At 64.0% G+C, this 17,117-nt stretch overlaps 1 protein-coding gene across 1 annotated transcript in view; it reads right to left on the bottom strand.

Annotated features, from left to right (window-relative positions):
- Window positions 1-1,057: 1,057 nt before the first annotated feature.
- SNED1 (sushi, nidogen and EGF like domains 1) overlaps window positions 1,058-17,117 on the bottom strand; it is a 28,946-nt gene continuing 12,886 nt past the window's right edge. Inside the window, exons 5-27 of the mRNA XM_055122702.1 lie at window positions 16,877-17,002; window positions 16,665-16,778; window positions 15,912-16,025; window positions 15,528-15,653; window positions 14,383-14,487; window positions 14,189-14,305; window positions 13,941-14,057; window positions 13,715-13,831; window positions 13,444-13,560; window positions 13,182-13,295; window positions 12,247-12,360; window positions 11,475-11,588; window positions 11,273-11,389; window positions 11,066-11,179; window positions 10,686-10,982; window positions 10,029-10,212; window positions 9,611-9,723; window positions 9,087-9,368; window positions 8,808-8,952; window positions 8,657-8,739; window positions 8,346-8,429; window positions 2,636-2,717; window positions 1,058-2,137 (exon numbers count right to left, since the gene is read on the bottom strand). Of these exons, the coding sequence (XP_054978677.1) occupies window positions 2,098-2,137; window positions 2,636-2,717; window positions 8,346-8,429; window positions 8,657-8,739; window positions 8,808-8,952; window positions 9,087-9,368; window positions 9,611-9,723; window positions 10,029-10,212; window positions 10,686-10,982; window positions 11,066-11,179; window positions 11,273-11,389; window positions 11,475-11,588; window positions 12,247-12,360; window positions 13,182-13,295; window positions 13,444-13,560; window positions 13,715-13,831; window positions 13,941-14,057; window positions 14,189-14,305; window positions 14,383-14,487; window positions 15,528-15,653; window positions 15,912-16,025; window positions 16,665-16,778; window positions 16,877-17,002 (2,936 nt within the window). The 3' untranslated portion in view covers window positions 1,058-2,097. The remainder of the gene's footprint in view (window positions 2,138-2,635; window positions 2,718-8,345; window positions 8,430-8,656; window positions 8,740-8,807; window positions 8,953-9,086; window positions 9,369-9,610; window positions 9,724-10,028; window positions 10,213-10,685; window positions 10,983-11,065; window positions 11,180-11,272; window positions 11,390-11,474; window positions 11,589-12,246; window positions 12,361-13,181; window positions 13,296-13,443; window positions 13,561-13,714; window positions 13,832-13,940; window positions 14,058-14,188; window positions 14,306-14,382; window positions 14,488-15,527; window positions 15,654-15,911; window positions 16,026-16,664; window positions 16,779-16,876; window positions 17,003-17,117) is intronic.

Genomic DNA, 17,117 nt, shown 5'->3' with positions numbered 1-17,117 from the left:
AAATTTCAGAAGCAGCTGTGTGGAAAGTGGCCCTATTGGCACTGTGGTGGGTGGGTTGTCACCCGTGGGACAGGAGTCTTCTAACTGGACGGTGACTTTGTGAAACACTGACAGGGTTGCTGGGAAGACAGTAGCACTAGTTCTAAGCATAAGAAGACTTCCCTAGAGCAATAAAGACAAGGTAAGCCCTGGACACGAGCCTGTGCTCAGAGGCCGCGGGGTTGGAGTAGACACGTCAGCTGCTTCTGCTGGTGATACTGTAGCTCACCCCCACGCACAGGGGAGGCCTGTGCTGCAAAGCCCGCTCGTCCTTGTGTCTGTCTGTCCTCTCAGAGCCCCTGCTGGGGGTCTCGGCCTGGGAAATGGCGCCAGTGGAAACTTCTCGAAGTGATAGTTCGGTCTCTGAAGTGACAGCTTGCACAGTACACAGATGTATGCACAGAAAAGCCTCATAAGAATAGAAAGCCTAGTAGATATTTTGTCTTCCCCACACGGTCTTGTGAGAGGGATCGCAGGAGCCCTGCTGGCTCGGGTGGTAGCAGCTTGTGTTCCCGTCTGGGTTCAGACCCTCCGCTTGACGCGGACTGGCTTCACCCTCTCCAGAGGGGAGAGCTGCAGAGAGGCCTGCTGGGAAGAGGCCGCAGGGAGGCTGGGGTGCTCTGCCGGGGCAGCTGGGCCTGGAACCAACAACTGCGGGAGACCCTGCACCTTCCTCCAGGGACTGCCGGAGCCGCGTGTGCGGTGGCCAGGCCACCCAGCCCTCTCCGTGGCACTGGCATTCGGGAAGATCGGCTCCTTCTAGGAGCTGTTGCTTGTGGTCTGGAGGGTGAGTGGCTCTCTCCGCATGAGCCTGAGTTCTGCGTGGCCCGAGGCAGCCCTTAGCCTGCAGCCTGTTGAGTGTGGCCTCCCTGGTGGTGGCCTTGCTCCCCAGCATCTTCTCTGCCCTGTGGAGTGCCCCTCCAGCTCTGGAGCCTAGAAGCCTGCTCACTCTGTGGCCAGCCCCCACCCCCACCCCCCTGACCACGGCGGTCCCCCAGGGAAAGGCCAGCAGGGACTGAGCTGGCATGTCAGACTGCTCTCGGGCCGGGGGGCCTGACAGGGGGGGTGTCCTGGAGGACTTGGCCATGGTCCGTTTCACTCCAGTGTCAGACCTCATCATGAGGTTCTGGGTATAGGGAGAACCTCCCGGTTCCTTTGAAGAAAACAGGAAACGGGGGCAAGGAGGAATGGTGCCCCTCAGACCCCTCACACATTGTTCTCTCAGCTGTGCAGTGGCGGCACCGGGGCTGCCACCAGAGCTGGCCCTGTGCTCTTAGGTGTGCGTGTCACCGTAAGGAAGCTGCTTCCTCAGAATGCCAGGTTTCTCAGAACTGGATTTTTCCGAGTGGGTTCTAGAAAGGTAGATCCTTTCTGGTGATATTGCAACGCAGATATTTCCAGGTCAGGTCGTACATGTGGACTCTTAGCTGGCAAGGAAGAGCGTGCAGGCTTTGGCATGTTCTCTGGGAAGTGCCCGTGAGCCCGGCACTGAGAGGGCGCGTGGTGAGGCGCCTCCTGGCAGCCCGTCCAGCCTGCGTCCTGCTGCTCCAGGCAAGTTGCGGGGGCAGCTCAGAGTGACCACACGGTGCAGTGCTGGCTGCTCCGGAGAGGAGAGCCGCTCTCGGCGTGGAAGTGAAGGGGGCTGTGGACGGGCCCTGGGTTCGCCCCGTGAGGGCAGCCTCCATGTCTTGGGGTGCTGGGGCTGGACGGGAGCAGTTAAAAGCTTCTTGCGTTTCAGGCTTGTGTGTTGCAGCGGCACTCTCCTGGGTGGGTCTTCGTGGGCTCTGATCTCCCCGTCCGTTTCTCATCTTCGCTGCTGGTGCGCCACAGGACCGGGGAGTTTCTTAGTCCTGAGGGGAACCTGCCACCCTTGGCTTCCCAGGCCCCAGCCCCCTCCAGGTGCCCGTGGTCCTTGGCTCGCTCAGGTGCTCCCCTCCTGGCCGCTGACTGGGTGGGGTTGCCATGCCCACCCTAGAGCTTCATCTGCCCAGGACGTGGAGGGGCGTGAGGTGTGTGGCAGTGAGAAGGCGGGCTGGGGGGCAGTACCTGGTGGTGTCCTCAGGGCTGTAGGTTACTGTCTCCTAGAGCAACCAAGAAACTGCTTGGACGGTTGGCGGAGCAGAAGCCCCTGTGCGCCCCACCTTCCCAGCTGCCCCTGCAGTGCCGGCATCAGTCTGCTCCCAGCCACGTTCCCTGCACCCCTGGGGGCGGTGGGCCAGCAGGGTCTGGGCAGAGGGTGAGCTGCCACACGCTGGGACGCTGGGATGCTCTCAGGCACCCTGTGAGCCCAGCCACTGGTTTCCCTGTTCCCTAAGAGGCAGAGCAGAGTGACCCCCACGCCCGTGAGGCCCACTGTGTGACCTCGCACTGACTCCCGGTGGCCCCTAACATTGCATGGACTCTGTGGCCCTTGCTGGCTGGCACCCCGGGCAGCCGGTACCCGGCCTCGGCCTGCTGGCCCAGCACCTCTGTGCTTAGTGCCTAAGCCTCACCCTGTCCCCATCTCCCGTCCCCTGCGGCCCACCCCTTCCATGCTCAGTCCCGCGGCCTCACCGGTCCATCTTTCCCCAGCACAGGCCCCTCCCTGCCTTGGCACCTGTTGGTGGTTGTCCCGGTGCTGGTGCCCTCACAGCTCTTGGACTCGGGCGTCTCGGCACACTCTGTGGCCTTCCTCGTACCTGTGTGGCGAGAAAGACCCGTGAAGCAGCCCTGCCGTGGGGTGCCGAGGGGGGAGGGCCGGAGGGCAAAGACAGAGCTGCGAAAGGGCCCACTGTGGTGGTGGGGAGCAGCCAGCTTGATCCGGACTGGCCTCCCAGTGTGAACACGCGTGAGGAAGGGACTCCAGGATGCTAGAGAACCCACCGGCAGATTGGTCCGAGAGAAGGGGGACAGGTGAGGTGGCACGAGGTGCCAGCCTTCAGCCAGAGGCACCTTCTGGGGCCGCACACGGCTAGACTGGCCGCTGTGGCCAGGGGAGGCTCAGGGTCAGCTGGAGACTGCAGAGTTAGGCTGGGACCACGTCAGGGGCAATCAGGACTCACAGCCATGTCACACCAGAGTCCCGGAAGATGCAACCGTGGGGCCAAACAGGCCTCTGCAGTGGCCCTCCAGGACCCAGGGATTAGAGGGCCTGAGGAAAGCCCCCAGCTCCTGCATCCAAGGGGCAGCCCCCATCGACGTGACTTACAGCCTCCAGCTGCCCGAAACAGCCGAGACATTCGGGGACCCAGGAGACACTAAGAGGTCGCTGCTGGCGGTGCACAGGGGACCTGCCATGTGCACCCGGGGCCCATGCTCCCCCCTGCTCAGCCCTTCCAAGGCCCCTGGAAACCGCTGGCTCCATAGCCTGGCCTGAGGGTGAGTGTGGCTTTCAGGCGCGACTCTGGTGCGTGCCCTCGCTCCTGCCCCAGCTTCCCCTCCGTCTCCGTCTCCCTCAGCACCGAGACGCTTGCTTGCGTCTAGACATGAGAAAACACTTCATGTTTCCATCGCTTCTCCTCGTCTGACAGTACTAGACATGCCGTGTACCACACGGTTTGCAGCAGCTCTGTGAGTTGTCATTTACAGACTGAAGTCCGCTTGCGTGAAGCGTGTGACTCACTGGCTTTTCAGTACATCCCGAGCTCTGTGCATCCTCACCAGTTGGCTCAGACGTTCTCAGCGCTTTGGGGAGGAGAGACAGTAGAGCAGGAAGGGCGCTTCGTGCACAGCCCCGAGCCCACCAGAAGTGGTCCCTGAGGCAGAGCCAGGGCCCTTAGCTGTTACTCCAGGCCCTGCCCTGTCCTGAGCAGACCCACAACGGTAGTCATGCCCCTCGTTCCGTGGCTTTGGTCTGCATGGTGTGGCAGAGCCCCTGGTCCTGTGTCCAGCCCCCTTGCCCGGAGTGTGACTGCTGTGGGGGGACGGGATGGACGTGGTGGCGGCTGCCCCGCTCAGAGGAAGGGCCGACTGCCTTCTCCACCCCTGCACCCTCCAGGCTGCATGATGTCCGGCCAGCCAGCCAGCCTGGAGGGTGCGCGGTGGCACGTCATGGCTGCTCTGTGGTGACAGATCAGCGCATCTTCCTGGGGTGACGATGGCTGGTCCCTTGCCCACCTCCTGATCAGCTCTCTGTGAAAGTCCTTTCCTCACGCACACACAAGCCCTCATGAGGGTCATGATGGGCAGGTATTTCCCCCTGGGCTCTGCGCTGTCTTCAGCTCCTGGATAAGGTCCTTGAAGTATGGACGGATTTAAATTTAGGCAAAATCCAGTTAATCTTGTTCTGGTATTGCTTAGGCTTTAAGTATCAGAGCTAAAGATCTTTAGGCAGATCCAAAGTCATGAAGAATTTTTCTTTTAAGAACTTTATTTTTATGGTTTGGGTCTCATGTTTCCTCCTGTGCGGGGTAACGCATGAAGGCCAAGCCCCATTCTAGTGACACACTCCATGGGGCTGATAGCAGGTAATGGCTTTATTCTTGTTCCAGAACCTTCGGCCTGCAAGTCTCTCCTCCTGCCTTATCACACTGACATGAATGTTTATGTCCCCTGTCTTTTTCGTTGTTTGGGCCATACCCGGCAGTGTGCAGGGCTTCCTCCTGCGATACGGGACCCAGGTCGGCTATACGCAAGGCAGGTAAGTGCCTCCCCCCTGCGCTCTCGCCCCTGCTCCTCTGCCCTATTAGGGTTGTTTGCTCTGCTGGGTCCCGCCCGGGTCTGTGTGGTCTTAGATCCTGCTCGTACTTGCCCAGACACTTAGAGAACTCAGCGGGGGCAGGTCCCAGTGGTCTGTGACTACACACTTGGCACAGCCGCAGCTCAGAGTTGTCCCTGCACCCACGTGGGGACTGCAGACCTGCAGTTTCTGCAGCCACAGGGGGGCAACCACTGCAGCCTCACCTTGAACACTGATTTCCAGCAAACCTCAGGTGTGGGGCACTTGTACACACATTAACATGAACGGGGAAACTGGGGCGGGGCTGGGAGACAGCAGAGAGCTTCAGACTCTGCCTGAGGGTGGAGGTCCTGCTCTCTGCGGGCGGGCAGCACCCCGGGCCACTGCAGGCGCCCAGGCCACCGATGGGATGAGCAGTGGTAAGAAGCCTCTGTACCCACCTTCAGACCCCAGGGTGGCGGTCCCCGTCTTGCGACCCCCTTCTCTCCAGGAGCTTGAAGGGCCACCCCTGAGTCTGACCTAGGTTGTGCTGGGCAAGGAAGCCCAGTACATGGGCATGGGGTGTCTGGTCCTCTCAGGAGCTCGCTCCTCTCGGGAGCTCGCTCCTCTCCTTGAGAGAGTGAAGCTTCCAGCAATGAAGAGTGCAGCCCCCGCAGGAGAGGGCCCAGCGGCCCGCGTGCACTGTTGCCAGGGCTGTGTGGGCCTCAGAACTGCCCTTCAGATGCGGGAGCGTGGAGTGCGGCCTCTCAGACCCATGCTCTGGAGCTTGGCCCTGGACATCTGGACGCTTTCATAACCGGACAGGCTGACTGGTCACTTACATGGAATATGCGGGGACAAGACCAGCCCCTGAGTGTCAAGAGAGCCTGGCCTGGTTAGAGACTCACCAAGGACCTGAGGGCATGTGAGATGTCTGACATCAGGGGAGAAGCGCAGGAGAACCCAAACCCCAAAAGGCACACCCACCCTCCTAGTACTGAAGAGACCCCGTACCACAAGGGTATGGGGGAGAGGAACCACATCTCACAGTGACAGTGTGAATGACAGAACATCTCATCGTCAGGGCATACAGGTGATGAGAACTGTCTCTCCTTACCGTAGGGTTTGTAGGTGATGGGAACCACATCTCACCTTGAGAGTGTGAGTGACAACTGCATCTCCTCACCATGAGGGTATGAGTAATGAGAACCATATCTCCTCACCATGAGGATATTAGTGACAGGAACTGCATCTCCTCACCATGAGGGTGTGACGAACTGCATCTCCTCACCATGAGGGTATGAGTGACAGAACTACATCTCCTTACCATAAGGATGTGAGTGAGTGACAGGAACTGCACCTCCTCACAGTGAGGGTGTGAGTGATAGGAACTGCATCTCCTCATGGTGGGACTTACCTCCTGTGCCTTGCCTGGGAACTTGGTATTCCCGTGAGCACCCCCCAGTTGCTGAGCGGTGCTCATGCACACAATGAACCACTATCCCCACTGTCCAGCCCTAAGTCTATTACTTGGGTTCTTGCATCGTTGGCTGTTTGTAGGCACTTATCAAATGCTGAGTAAAGCAACCAAGGATGAGGGACTGAACTTGTGAGGAGGGTGGCAGGGACCAAGGACAGGACTGGTATGACCAACTGGGCTCCTGAGGCCAAGCTATACTTTCTTCCTGCTGTCACCTAAAGTCAGCCCCAGCTGGCACCCCATCGGCAAACTGCAGGTTGCAGGGACACTTGGGCCTTGGTCAAGTCCTCTTCAAAGGGGACCTGGAGAAGTCAGTCTCACTGCTTGTGCCTGGGTTTCATGAAGTGACAGGTTTAATATTTAAAGGGCTGACAGGCTCATTGCACTTACAAATTAATAGCAATGTGGGTGTCTTCCCTCATGGCCCCTCAGCTGGCACTGCTGCCCCTGGGCCACCCGGCATCACCTCTCTGTGCCACGACTAAGGGGCTGTGAGTTTCCACGAGAAAAAGTGGTGGGCATGTGTGGGACGCAAGCTTTTGGTGGCCCAGAGCCGTTCCCCTGGCCAGATGATGGCGACAAACAGACGAAGGGCCGGGTGAGCGGAGAAATAGGGCCCGGGCCCCAGGTAGTTTATTCCTCCTCCCTGGCACAGTCCAGTCTCTCCCCTTATGGCACAGCCATAGTTGTGTTTTGGTCGTCGTCTCAGTCATCAGAGCTCCGTCATCCTAGTCTCCTCATAGACCTCAAAGTCCTGGACTCCAGTTATCGTCACCTCGTCCTCCTTCCAGTTCCAAAGTCCCAGTTCTCATCCTCCTTTCCAGTCGTCACTTTCCATCTTTGGCTTCCTAGTCCTCAAAGGCCCAAGGCCCCCGCCCTCCTCCTCCAGTCTTCAATGTCTAGTCCAGACTTCCTCATGCCCTCTCAGCCCTTACAGCATAGTTACGTGGAAATTGTGAAGGGAGGGGGTACACATAGGTGGGCTGAACATTATAACAAACAGATGTAAATTAACTCGAGGACAATCTGACCCGAGGGTTCAGCACTCCAGATTACTAGGAGATCCACTCGAGGGTGGGATTCCACCCAGGGCGTGTTGCTTTCTCCTTTCCTCAGCTGGTCATCCATTTAACCAATGTAGTAAATTTACTTACTATAATCTTTCTAGTCATTTTGTATGAGCACAGTAGAGATATATTAAGCTTAAAGGTTGGCTCTTCCTGAGGACATCTCGCTATATATCCCAGACCACAGTCCTCAGGCCAGGTTAGTCTTCCTAACCCCAGCAGGACCCTTATTAAGTTACTTATTGGGTCATGACAGAGTTTGTCCATGACTGTGCCCTTAACTTATAGTTAAGTATCATGGCGCTTGGCGTGGCCAATTTCAATGCCAGTGTAGCTCACGGCTTGCCCTGGGTCCATCCAGTCCCTCATTGGAACCCTGTTTTTGGGGGTGCTAGGAACTAAGGGCAACTGAGGTTTAAGTCAAGTAAATATGGATGCCCAGGAGTAAATACTATTTGGGAGTCAATTAACGCTTATGCTACATAGCATAGCGTCAACTGTCTTCCTGTGTCTATACAAAAAGGATATTGCTAAGTAAACCGTGCAAAGGACATAACAGAAAGAGAAAAGCAGTATAGGATTATCAGTGCCTGATGGAGTTGGGTGTGCCTCAGGGGCACTGTTGTGGGAGTAGCTCCATAAACTAAGCTCCCTGCAGGAGGAGCAAGGACACCCCAATGTTATCCGACAAGGGGCAAGGCGGAACTTTGCTTCAAGCGCCCTCTGGTGTGCGGGAGTGCCTGCAGGGGGCTGCACCCACAGAGGAAGCATCAGGGGCTCAGGGCCCCCCTTTCCCACGTCCTCTGCCTTCCTTGGGGTCAGGAGGGTGAGCCTTGGCGGAGCCTGCGGCGTGGTGCGGCGAAAGGGGCTCTGGGTCCCGGAGGAGCTGCACCCAGGCGTGTGACACTGCCCAGGGCATGAGCTGAGAGCCGGGCCACAGCCCCCAGCAGGGCACCAGGCCAGGGCAGCCCTGCCACGTGCCTCCTGGAAGGGCGGGAGGCCGCCATGGCCTCTGCAGTGTCCCTGGCCGGGAAGGGGGTGCTTCCCACTGGAGTATCCCTTCCTCACCTCGATCCTCGTTCCCCTGAGGGCCGCCAACCCACATGCTCCCCTGCTGACTTACTTTCCGCGCCCGTATCCCTGGCATCGCGTTTGGGAGGCGGGGGAGTCTTGTCCGGGCTCCTGGGCTGCACGCGGGCCGGGGGCCCTAGGAGAGACGCAGGCCAGGGCACTGGGCAGGGTGCCGCCACGGCGTCTTTCCGGGCGGGCCGCTGTCCTGGGACCCCGGCACTGGGGGAAGCATCTGCCCACGGGAGGGGCAGAGCAGGCCCCCACCCAGGTCTGCCCTGCACGGGACCACACCGGCCTTCGCTTCCCGCCTGCCCGTGCGGGACAGCCCCTGGCCCGTGGGCTCCGGGTAGGCCTGGCACGCACCTGGCCTCGTGGGGTCTGACTGGCCAGCCGCGCTGCCCACCTTGGCGCTGTCACGTACTCTGCCACCCACCAGCTCCGAGGACCTGCGAGAGCCACCAGGTGAGGGGGCGGCTGCTGCCAGCCCCTGCGGGGGCCTGGACCAAGGCGCTACCTGGGGGCCGGGGAGGGCGTCCGGGGGCCGCCGTGGTCGTTGAGCAGGCGCAGCTCCATCGGGCGTGCGGGCGGCGCTCGGTTCTGGAGCGCCCAGGCGTGCGGGCCCTCCCGGTGCCAGCGTCTGTCTGCACCGTCCCTCGGGGCTGTGCGGGCAGGGCAGGGCCCCAGGCTGGTCTGGCTCCGCTCTGCCCCAGCCCGGCCGCACCCCTCCCCCGTGCCCGCTGGCCAGACCCACCCCTGCTGCGGGGCCCGCCCTGTCCCCGCGCCCAGCGCTCACAGGTGATGATGTACAGGTAGGCGGGCTCGCTGTGCAGCTGCTGGCCCTCTGCGCCCTGCACGGCCGTCACCGAGAGCTGGTAGTGGCGCCCAGGGGCCAGGTCGCGCACGGTGTAGGACAGCAGCCTCCCGTTGGGCACGTAGCGGCTCTTGGTGCTCTGGCTGGTGCTGATGTTGATGACGTAGGCCTCCAGCTGGGTGCCCGGCACGGGGGCGTCCCAGACCACATGGGCAGACGTGGCCGTGACCCGTGCAGCACTCAGGCTGGCCGGTGGCAGAGGCCCTGAGCAGAGGCAAAGAGGCGGTGAGGGCGGGGCCAGCGGTCACTGCTCCCAGGCCGGTCCCCGGGCCAGGCTGCAGCCCAGCGAGCACTTAGCGATGCCCCCGGTCTTGGAACCAGGCAGCCCTGGGACAGAGCCCTGGGGGGCTGGGGAACCGCGGTCCCTCAGCCCACAGCCGTGATGGGGGACATGTCCAGGGGTTGTCGGGCTCTTGCGGAGAGCTGAGAGGTGGGGTCCCACTCACGGGTCCAGACGTGCAGTGGGGCCGAGGCCAGGCTCTCGGTGGGGGGCTCCTGTCCCCCCTGCTCGCTGAGGGCTGCCACGTAGATGGTGTACCTCCTTCCTGGCAGCAGGGCCCTGTGGGGGCAGTGATGGCACCAGGCCGCGACCCACACCCCAGTGCTCGGGTGCAGGGGCAGCGAGAAGTCACTGTGCCCAGGGCTGTGTTGGGCAGATGGGACTGGCCGCAGGGGTGAGACAGCCTGACTGCGGGTCAGGGACAGGCCTGCCGGTGTCTCCCCAGGACCCCACGCCTCTCCAGTCGTGGTGTGGCCGTGCCCTGGGCCAGGCACAGGGGTGAGGCCGCGCAGGGGTGAGGCCACGCAGGGCAGGGCTGGGGCTGTGCAGGGGTGAGGCAGGGCACAGAGGGGCACCTGCCTCACCCAAATGTGAACTTGTCCACACGCTGGTCCACGTCTGCTGTCTGGGCCTCCTGGGCCTCAGGGTGCCGCAGAGTCAGGCGGACGCCACTGACCGTGGCATGTCGGATCCGGTGCAGGGCCCACCGCACCGAGATGGCGTCAGCCGTCACGTTGATGACCTCGAAGCCTTCGACGGGGCGCGGTCCTGGGGGCAATGGGTCGATGCTGAGACTGGAGGTGAGACCCAGGGCTGGTGGCCCGTGTCCTTCAGTGAGGACTCGGGAGTGACTGGTGACACGTCCCAGACCCGCCGGGACCTGGGTGCCATGGGCGTGCACAGGCTGGGCCGAGTCTGGGAGGGGGCTGGGGTGATCGCACAGGCCCCAGGAGGTGCCAGGGCCCACCCCCCCTACTGTGGGGCAGGACAGGCCTGTCGTGATCAGGGGCTCTGCCGCTGTGTCCTGCTGTGTCCCGCGTCCTCACTGTCCACCACGGGCCTGTCCTGAGCTGCTGGTCCTGTCCCCTGGTGGACCACTGTCCCTGCAGCCTCCTCCCCTCGGGCCCTTGCTGGCTGACTCCTGGGAGCAGGTCAGCCGGTGCCCTCCCCTCCTGGGGCCGCCCCTGCCCCGGCTTCACTCGGAGGTGAGGGTCGGGGGTCAGGACCGACCAGGCACTCACGCGTGCGGGCCAGCAGCACCACGGGCCGGCTGATGTCGTTCCTGTTGTTGGCGTTGCGCTTGACGGAGAAGACGGAGATGTTGTAGGCCCTGCCGGCCGCCAGCGCCCGGAGTTGGTGTGACGAGCGGCCGCGCTCCACGAAGTCGGTGCGGCGGGGGGCGCCGTCGGAGGAGGTGTAGGAAACTGCGTAGCCGTCCAGCAGCTGCTGGGCAGCCTGGCCAGCGGGCGGGCGCCAGGAGACCGACAGGCCACTCTCCTCTGCCTGCTCCAGCTCCAGGCCCGTGGGCGGCGGCAGCTCTGAACATCGGGGACACTGAGCTCTGGGCCCAGCCCCTCCCCGCACCCCTGCAGGCGTAGCCGAGAGGCCACTCACCACTCACCTTGTCCGCAGCCGTCCCCGGTGTAGCCCGCCCTGCAGGTGCAGCTGTGGGAGCCGTTGCTGGCCAGGCAGTAGCCGCGGTCCCCACAGGGGCTGGAGAAGCAGGGGTCGCCCACTGCCAGGAGGGCCGGCGGGGCAGCGGTCACTGCCTGTGCAGGCCCGGCCAGCGCCCCCCGCGGACGGCACGGGCGGGAGAGCAGACGCCCACCTGTCTCGCAGTGGTACCCGAAGAAGCCTTCCGGGCACACGCACAGGTAGGCCCCGGCTCCGCCGTCCTCACAGCGGCCTCCGTGTTGGCAGGGGCTGCGGGTGCAGGCCGGCGCCTCTGGGGGGGCAGGCAGAGGCCAGGGCTGGGACCCCCTCTTCCGGGCCTCTCCCGCCCATGCTCCCGGGGTGACCGTTGGCCGTACCAATGTCGCAGCGGGTTCCAGAGAAGCCGGCAGGGCACTCGCAGAGGAAGGTGCCCAGGACGTCCCTGCAGGAGCCTCCGTTTCTGCACGGCTGCGCTCGGCAGGCTCGGGCCTCTGCAGAGGAGACGGGGTCTACACGGGGCCTACACGGGGTCTACACGGGGTCTACACGGGGCCTACATGGGACCTACATGGGGTCTACGAGGGGCCTGCATGGGGTCTACATGGGGCCTACATGGGGTCTACACGGGACCTACATGGGACCTATATGGGGTCTACATGGGACCTACACGGGGTCTATGTGGGGCCTGCATGGGGTCTACATGGGACCTACACGGGGTCTACATGGGGCCTACACGGGGTCTACATGGAACCTACACGGGGTCTACATGGGGCCTGCAGGGGACTTGTATGGGGTCTACATTGGGCCAACATGGGGTCTGCACAGGGTCTACATGGGGTCTACGTGGGGCCTGCCTGAGGCCCACATGGGACTTAAAGGGGCTGCACGGCATCCACGCAAGGTTACACGGGGTCTGCAGGGGGCCTGTACATGGACATGCACATGCTCTGCAACACCCACCCAGACCCTCCTGCCCATCTCTGTCCCCCACCCAGAGCCCCAGCTGGTGCCTGCTGAGTCCATTGAGGGCGCAGGCATGGGACCCTCCCTCCCTCCAGCCAGACAGAGCAGACCCGGCCCCCGGGTGCCTCCTGAGCTGCTTGAGGGGGCCCTGTCCTGCAGCGCAGCGGGCGGTGTGGCAGGACTCACCCCTCTCACAGCGGCGCCCCTCGCGCCCCGGGCGGCAGGCACACAGGAACCCTGAGGCCCGGTCCTGGCAGGTGCCCCCGTGCAGGCAGGGCTGGGACCTGCACTCGCCCATCTCTGCAGGACCGAGAACAAAGCGGTGCTCGTCCTGCTCTGGCTCCGGCCCCGAGCCTCCCAGTCCCCGTCTCCCGCACTGCTGCCCGCAGCTGCCCAGCCCGTCTTCCTCCTGATGATTCAGCTTGGGGGGGTCAGTCTTATTGACTTTCAGCGGGACCAGTTCTTGGTCTCCTTGATTTTGTACGTCTTATTCCAGACACTTGTTGCTGACGGGTGAGGAACTGAAGATTCTTGCTACAGAGCTTCCGGCCTGGCAGTTTCCGGTGATCTTAGCCCCACACAGACACTCACTTTCCCCTTGTGTATTTTCATGAATTTTGGTGCAGGGGCGGGAAGAGGGATTGTCACTGCAGGAATAGCCCCGCAGGGGGGCGAGACGCCGAGCACGGGCCCCCGGGGCTCTGGCTGCCCCAGTGCTCATGGGAGAAAAGTTCATTTCTTCAGATTTATTTGCCTGGGTGGCCGCGCCCAGGCCTGCACCCTCCCTGCCTGGAGTAAAGTCCTAGTTTCCGGGATGGCCATGTGGTCCCAGGGGAGTGTGGACCTCCTTCTCGGGGGAGGCCAGCTCGGGGGTGCTCTCTGGGCTGTCTCTGCCACCGCTCCTGGTGATGCGGGAGGCACCCTGGGGTGCCCGAGGCCAAGCGTCCAGGCTGTGGCCAGTACAGAATGGCCCCCACCCACGGCCTTGGTTCGGGGGCTCTGTGGGAGTCTGGCTGGGCCCTGCAGAGCCCCAGGCCCGGCCAAGCGCCACCTGTCGGGGGTCCCACCCGATGAAGGCGCCTTGCCCTGACCGCCTCCCCCCGCCCCTCTCCAGTACGCACCTGCCTGGCACCTGCGGCCAGTAAAGCCTGGCAGGCAGTGGCAGGTGAAGTCCGAGCCCAGGTCCTCACAGGTGCCCCCGTTCACACATGGGTCCCAGAAGCAGGGCGAGGGGGCTGTGGGGGGCGGGTCAGGGCAGCGTGTCAGTGAGGAGCCTCCCCGTCTGTCCTGGGGAGCCCCACCCGGAGCCACCCACCCACCCAGGGCGCCCCCCGGCCTGCTGCCCCCGCTGGCCCCTCCTCTGTCCTGCCGGCTGCCCCTCACCGTGCTCGCAGTGCGGCCCCGAGAAGCCGGGGGCGCAGTCGCACTTGTGTTTGCCGATGTAGTGGAAGCAGGTCCCGCCGTTGTGGCAGGGGCCCGAGGCGCAGGGGTCCGGCTTCCCTGGGGGACAGGGCGGGGGTCCCAGAGCAGGCCCAGGGCTGTAGGCCACTGACCCCTTCCTGGGAGCCCCCAGCCCAGAGGTGTCCCCCTGCCCCCCGGCCCACCCTGCCTGCCCCCGGCCCCACCCACCCTGCCTGTCCCCGGCCCCGCCCACCGATCTCGCAGCGGCGCCCGGTGAAGCGGAAGGGGCAGCTGCAGTGGAAGTCTCCTCCCACCTCCTGGCAGGTGCCCCCGTTGCGGCACGGTCCGGAGCTGCACAGCCGAGGTCGGGCTGTGGGAGGGGAGGGGCTGAGGGGGCCCGTCGGGCAGGGCTGTCCCCGTCCCCGAGCCTGGGCCAGTGTCCCGGGTTTCGGGGGCCCAGCCCTCGGCCCAGCGCCCACCTTTCTCGCAGTGCTGCCCGTGGAAGCCGCGGGGACACTCGCACGTGTAGGCCCCATCCTGGGCGTCACACGAGCCCCCGTTGAAGCAGGGGTCCGAGTCGCAGGGCGAAGGCACAGCTGGGGGCAGAGGGGTGGCGCGGGTCACGCAGAGCCCAGCCAGGGGCCTTCCGGGGGCCCCCCGCCCTTGGATGTAGCCACCAGGCCCCCCCCTCCTGACAGGCTGCGGGAGCTGGGGGGGTGGCACTCACGGGGGCTGGTGCGGGGCTGGTCGCGGTGGCACACGCACAGGTGGCTGCCCGCGTGCTCCATGCAGTAGCCGCCGTCCGGGCACTGTGTATTCATGTCGCAGGGGGTGGACGTGACCTCTGTGGGGCGGGGAAGCCAGTCAGCAGGAGCCAGGGCAGCTCCCGGGAGGCCCGGCCACCCCCTCCCCCACACTCACCAAACTCACACAGGAGCCCGAAGAAGCCGGGCGGGCACTGGCACAGGGCTCTGTCGTCCCCCAGGCACCGGCCCCCATTGCGGCACTCACAGGCACCCGGAGTCCCTGCCGCCAGGGAGAGGGGCAGTCCAGGGTGCCCACGAGACCTCCCTCCCCACAGCTCTGCGTGGGCCCGACTCACCCACAGTGCTCCCATCCCCCACGCCCATCCCCTCCCACACCCAGACACAGTCAGACTGATAGACACCCACGGATACCCACAACCCACAGACACCCACAGACACAACCACACCCCCTGACACCCACAGACACCCACAGATACCCACAACCCACAGACACCCACACACCCACTGACACCCACAGACACCCACAGACACACCCACTGACACCCACAGATACCCACAGACACCCACACCCATAGATACCCACAGACACCCACAGACACCCACAACCCACAGACACCCACAGACACACACAGACACCCACTGACACCCACAGACACCCACAGTTACCCACAACCCACAGATACCCACAGACACCCACACCCACAGATACCCACAGACACCCACAGACACCCACAACCCACTGACACCCACAGACACCCACAGATACCCACAACCCACAGATACCCACAGACACACCCACACCCACTGACACCCACAGACACCCACAGATACCCACAACCCACAGACACCCACAGATACCCACAACCCACAGACACCCACAGACACCCATAGATCCACAGATTCCCACAGACACCCACACCCACTGACACACCCACACCCACTGACACCCACAGACACCCACAGATACCCACAACCCACAGACACCCACAGACCCACAGACACATACACCCCCACACTTAAACCCCTTTCACCCCTTCATGCACACACCCCACTGACACATATTCACTTGTTCACACTCGTGCTGTCTGATCTGTATGCCCACACGCACACACAGCACAGCACACACCTGCAGTACACATGTGCACTCACATGCAGTGGACACACACAGCATACCTGCACACACATGCACCTGCTGCACACAGAACCACACAGGCACACACACACAACACACACACACACTCACTGCAGACACAGCCCGTGAAGCCTCCGGGACACTCGCAGTCACACACACACACTCACTCTCACTGCAGTCGTGGCCTGTGAAGCCTCCGGGACACTCGCACACGTAGCCGGTGTCTGCGTCCACGCACGTGCCACCGTTCCGGCACGGGTTAGCGAGGCAGGCGTCGAGCCCCGGGGAGCTTCCTGAAGGACAGACGGTGTTGGCCGAAGCCTCTGGGACATGGACTCCCCGTCCCCCCTGCCGATTGCCCCCTCCCCTACACCAGCTCAGCCCCACAAAGTGCTGCAGGACCCAGAGCAGAGGAGGGGAGCTGACTCGAGGGAGGGGAGGGGTGGGAGGGACATGGAGAGGAGGGGCAGGGAGAGGAGGGAGAGGTGGGAAGGGGCGTGGAGGGCGGGGCACCCCCATGGCACAGGCCCTGGCATGGCACGGAGCGTTACCTGCCTCACAGCGGGGGCCCTCGAAGGGCCGTGGGCACAGGCAGGAGAAGCCAGCCGGCAGGTCCACGCAGGAGCCCCCGTTCAGACAGGGCGCGGAGCTGCACTCGTCCACGTCTGCGGGCGCAGGGTGGCCACTGGACTCGGGCTGTCCTGGGGCACCGCTGCATCCCGGCCCTTGCCCCGCGGCCCCCGCCCCGGAGGCCCCTCACCTGCCTCGCAGCCGCACCCGTGCAGCCCGCCTGGCACACACAGTGGCACCTCCCCGAGCCTGGCACCAGCCCCCACTTTGGCACCCGCGGCTCAGTGAAGGGGGAGCACTAGGCACTAGGAGCCCAGGGAGCCTCTGGGGGGCCACGTGGCTGTGCCCTGGGGCTGCTGGGACAGGCCTGGACAGGTCTGAGTCCCACCTGCTGCAGGGGCAGGGTCTGGGCCATGGGCGAGGGGGAGAGGGGCCCTGAGTGCAGCAGGTCCGGGGCAGGAGAAATGAGGCCCAGGAGATGCAGGGTCCAGGACGCGCAGTGGCCCGGCTGGGCTGAGGCGGGTGCAGAGGTGCTCAGTGCCCTGGCTGGGTCCTAGGTCATCCCAGGTCCTCCCAGTTCCAGGTGACACCGTGTGTGGCCTGGGGCCAGCAGGGGGGAGGGGCTGGGCAGGAGCAGCTGGGCGTGGGGCTAGGGACAGGAGGGGGGAGGGGGGAGACCCTCCTGACAGCCCCGCCCGCCCCGCCTGTGGGGGGGGAGACGGGCGGCCTCTCACCTGCCTCGCAGGTGGGGCCCCCGAAGCCGGCGGGGCACTGGCAGCGGAAGCTGTTGATGCCGTGGGTGCAGGTGCCGCCATTGCGGCAGGGCTGGGAGGCGCATTCGTTCACGTCTGAAAGACGGGCCCAGGCCTCGGTGGGGAGCCGGGCGGGGCCCCACCCCTGCACCCCGGCCCGGGCAGTCCCGCCCCCGGCGCTGCGCTGCTCGCACCCAGGTGGCACCTCCGTCCCGCGAAGCCCGAGGGGCAGGAGCAGGCGAAGGAGGGGCTGCCGGGCACGCAGTCGTCGATGCACTCCCCGCCGTTGAGACAGGGCCGCTGTGCCCGGCACACGGAGACTGCGGCACAGACAGGCGGTCGGCATCCGCCCCACCCTGAGGCTTCCCGACCCAATGCCCGGAGAGCCCGGCCGAGGGACCCGAGCCAGCGGGAAGAGCCCCCCAGGGTGGAAGG

Source organism: Sorex araneus, chromosome X (assembly GCF_027595985.1).
Source record: "Sorex araneus isolate mSorAra2 chromosome X, mSorAra2.pri, whole genome shotgun sequence".
Classification (NCBI taxonomy): domain Eukaryota; kingdom Metazoa; phylum Chordata; class Mammalia; order Eulipotyphla; family Soricidae; genus Sorex; species Sorex araneus.
This window is presented reverse-complemented; position numbering and strand designations above follow the sequence as displayed.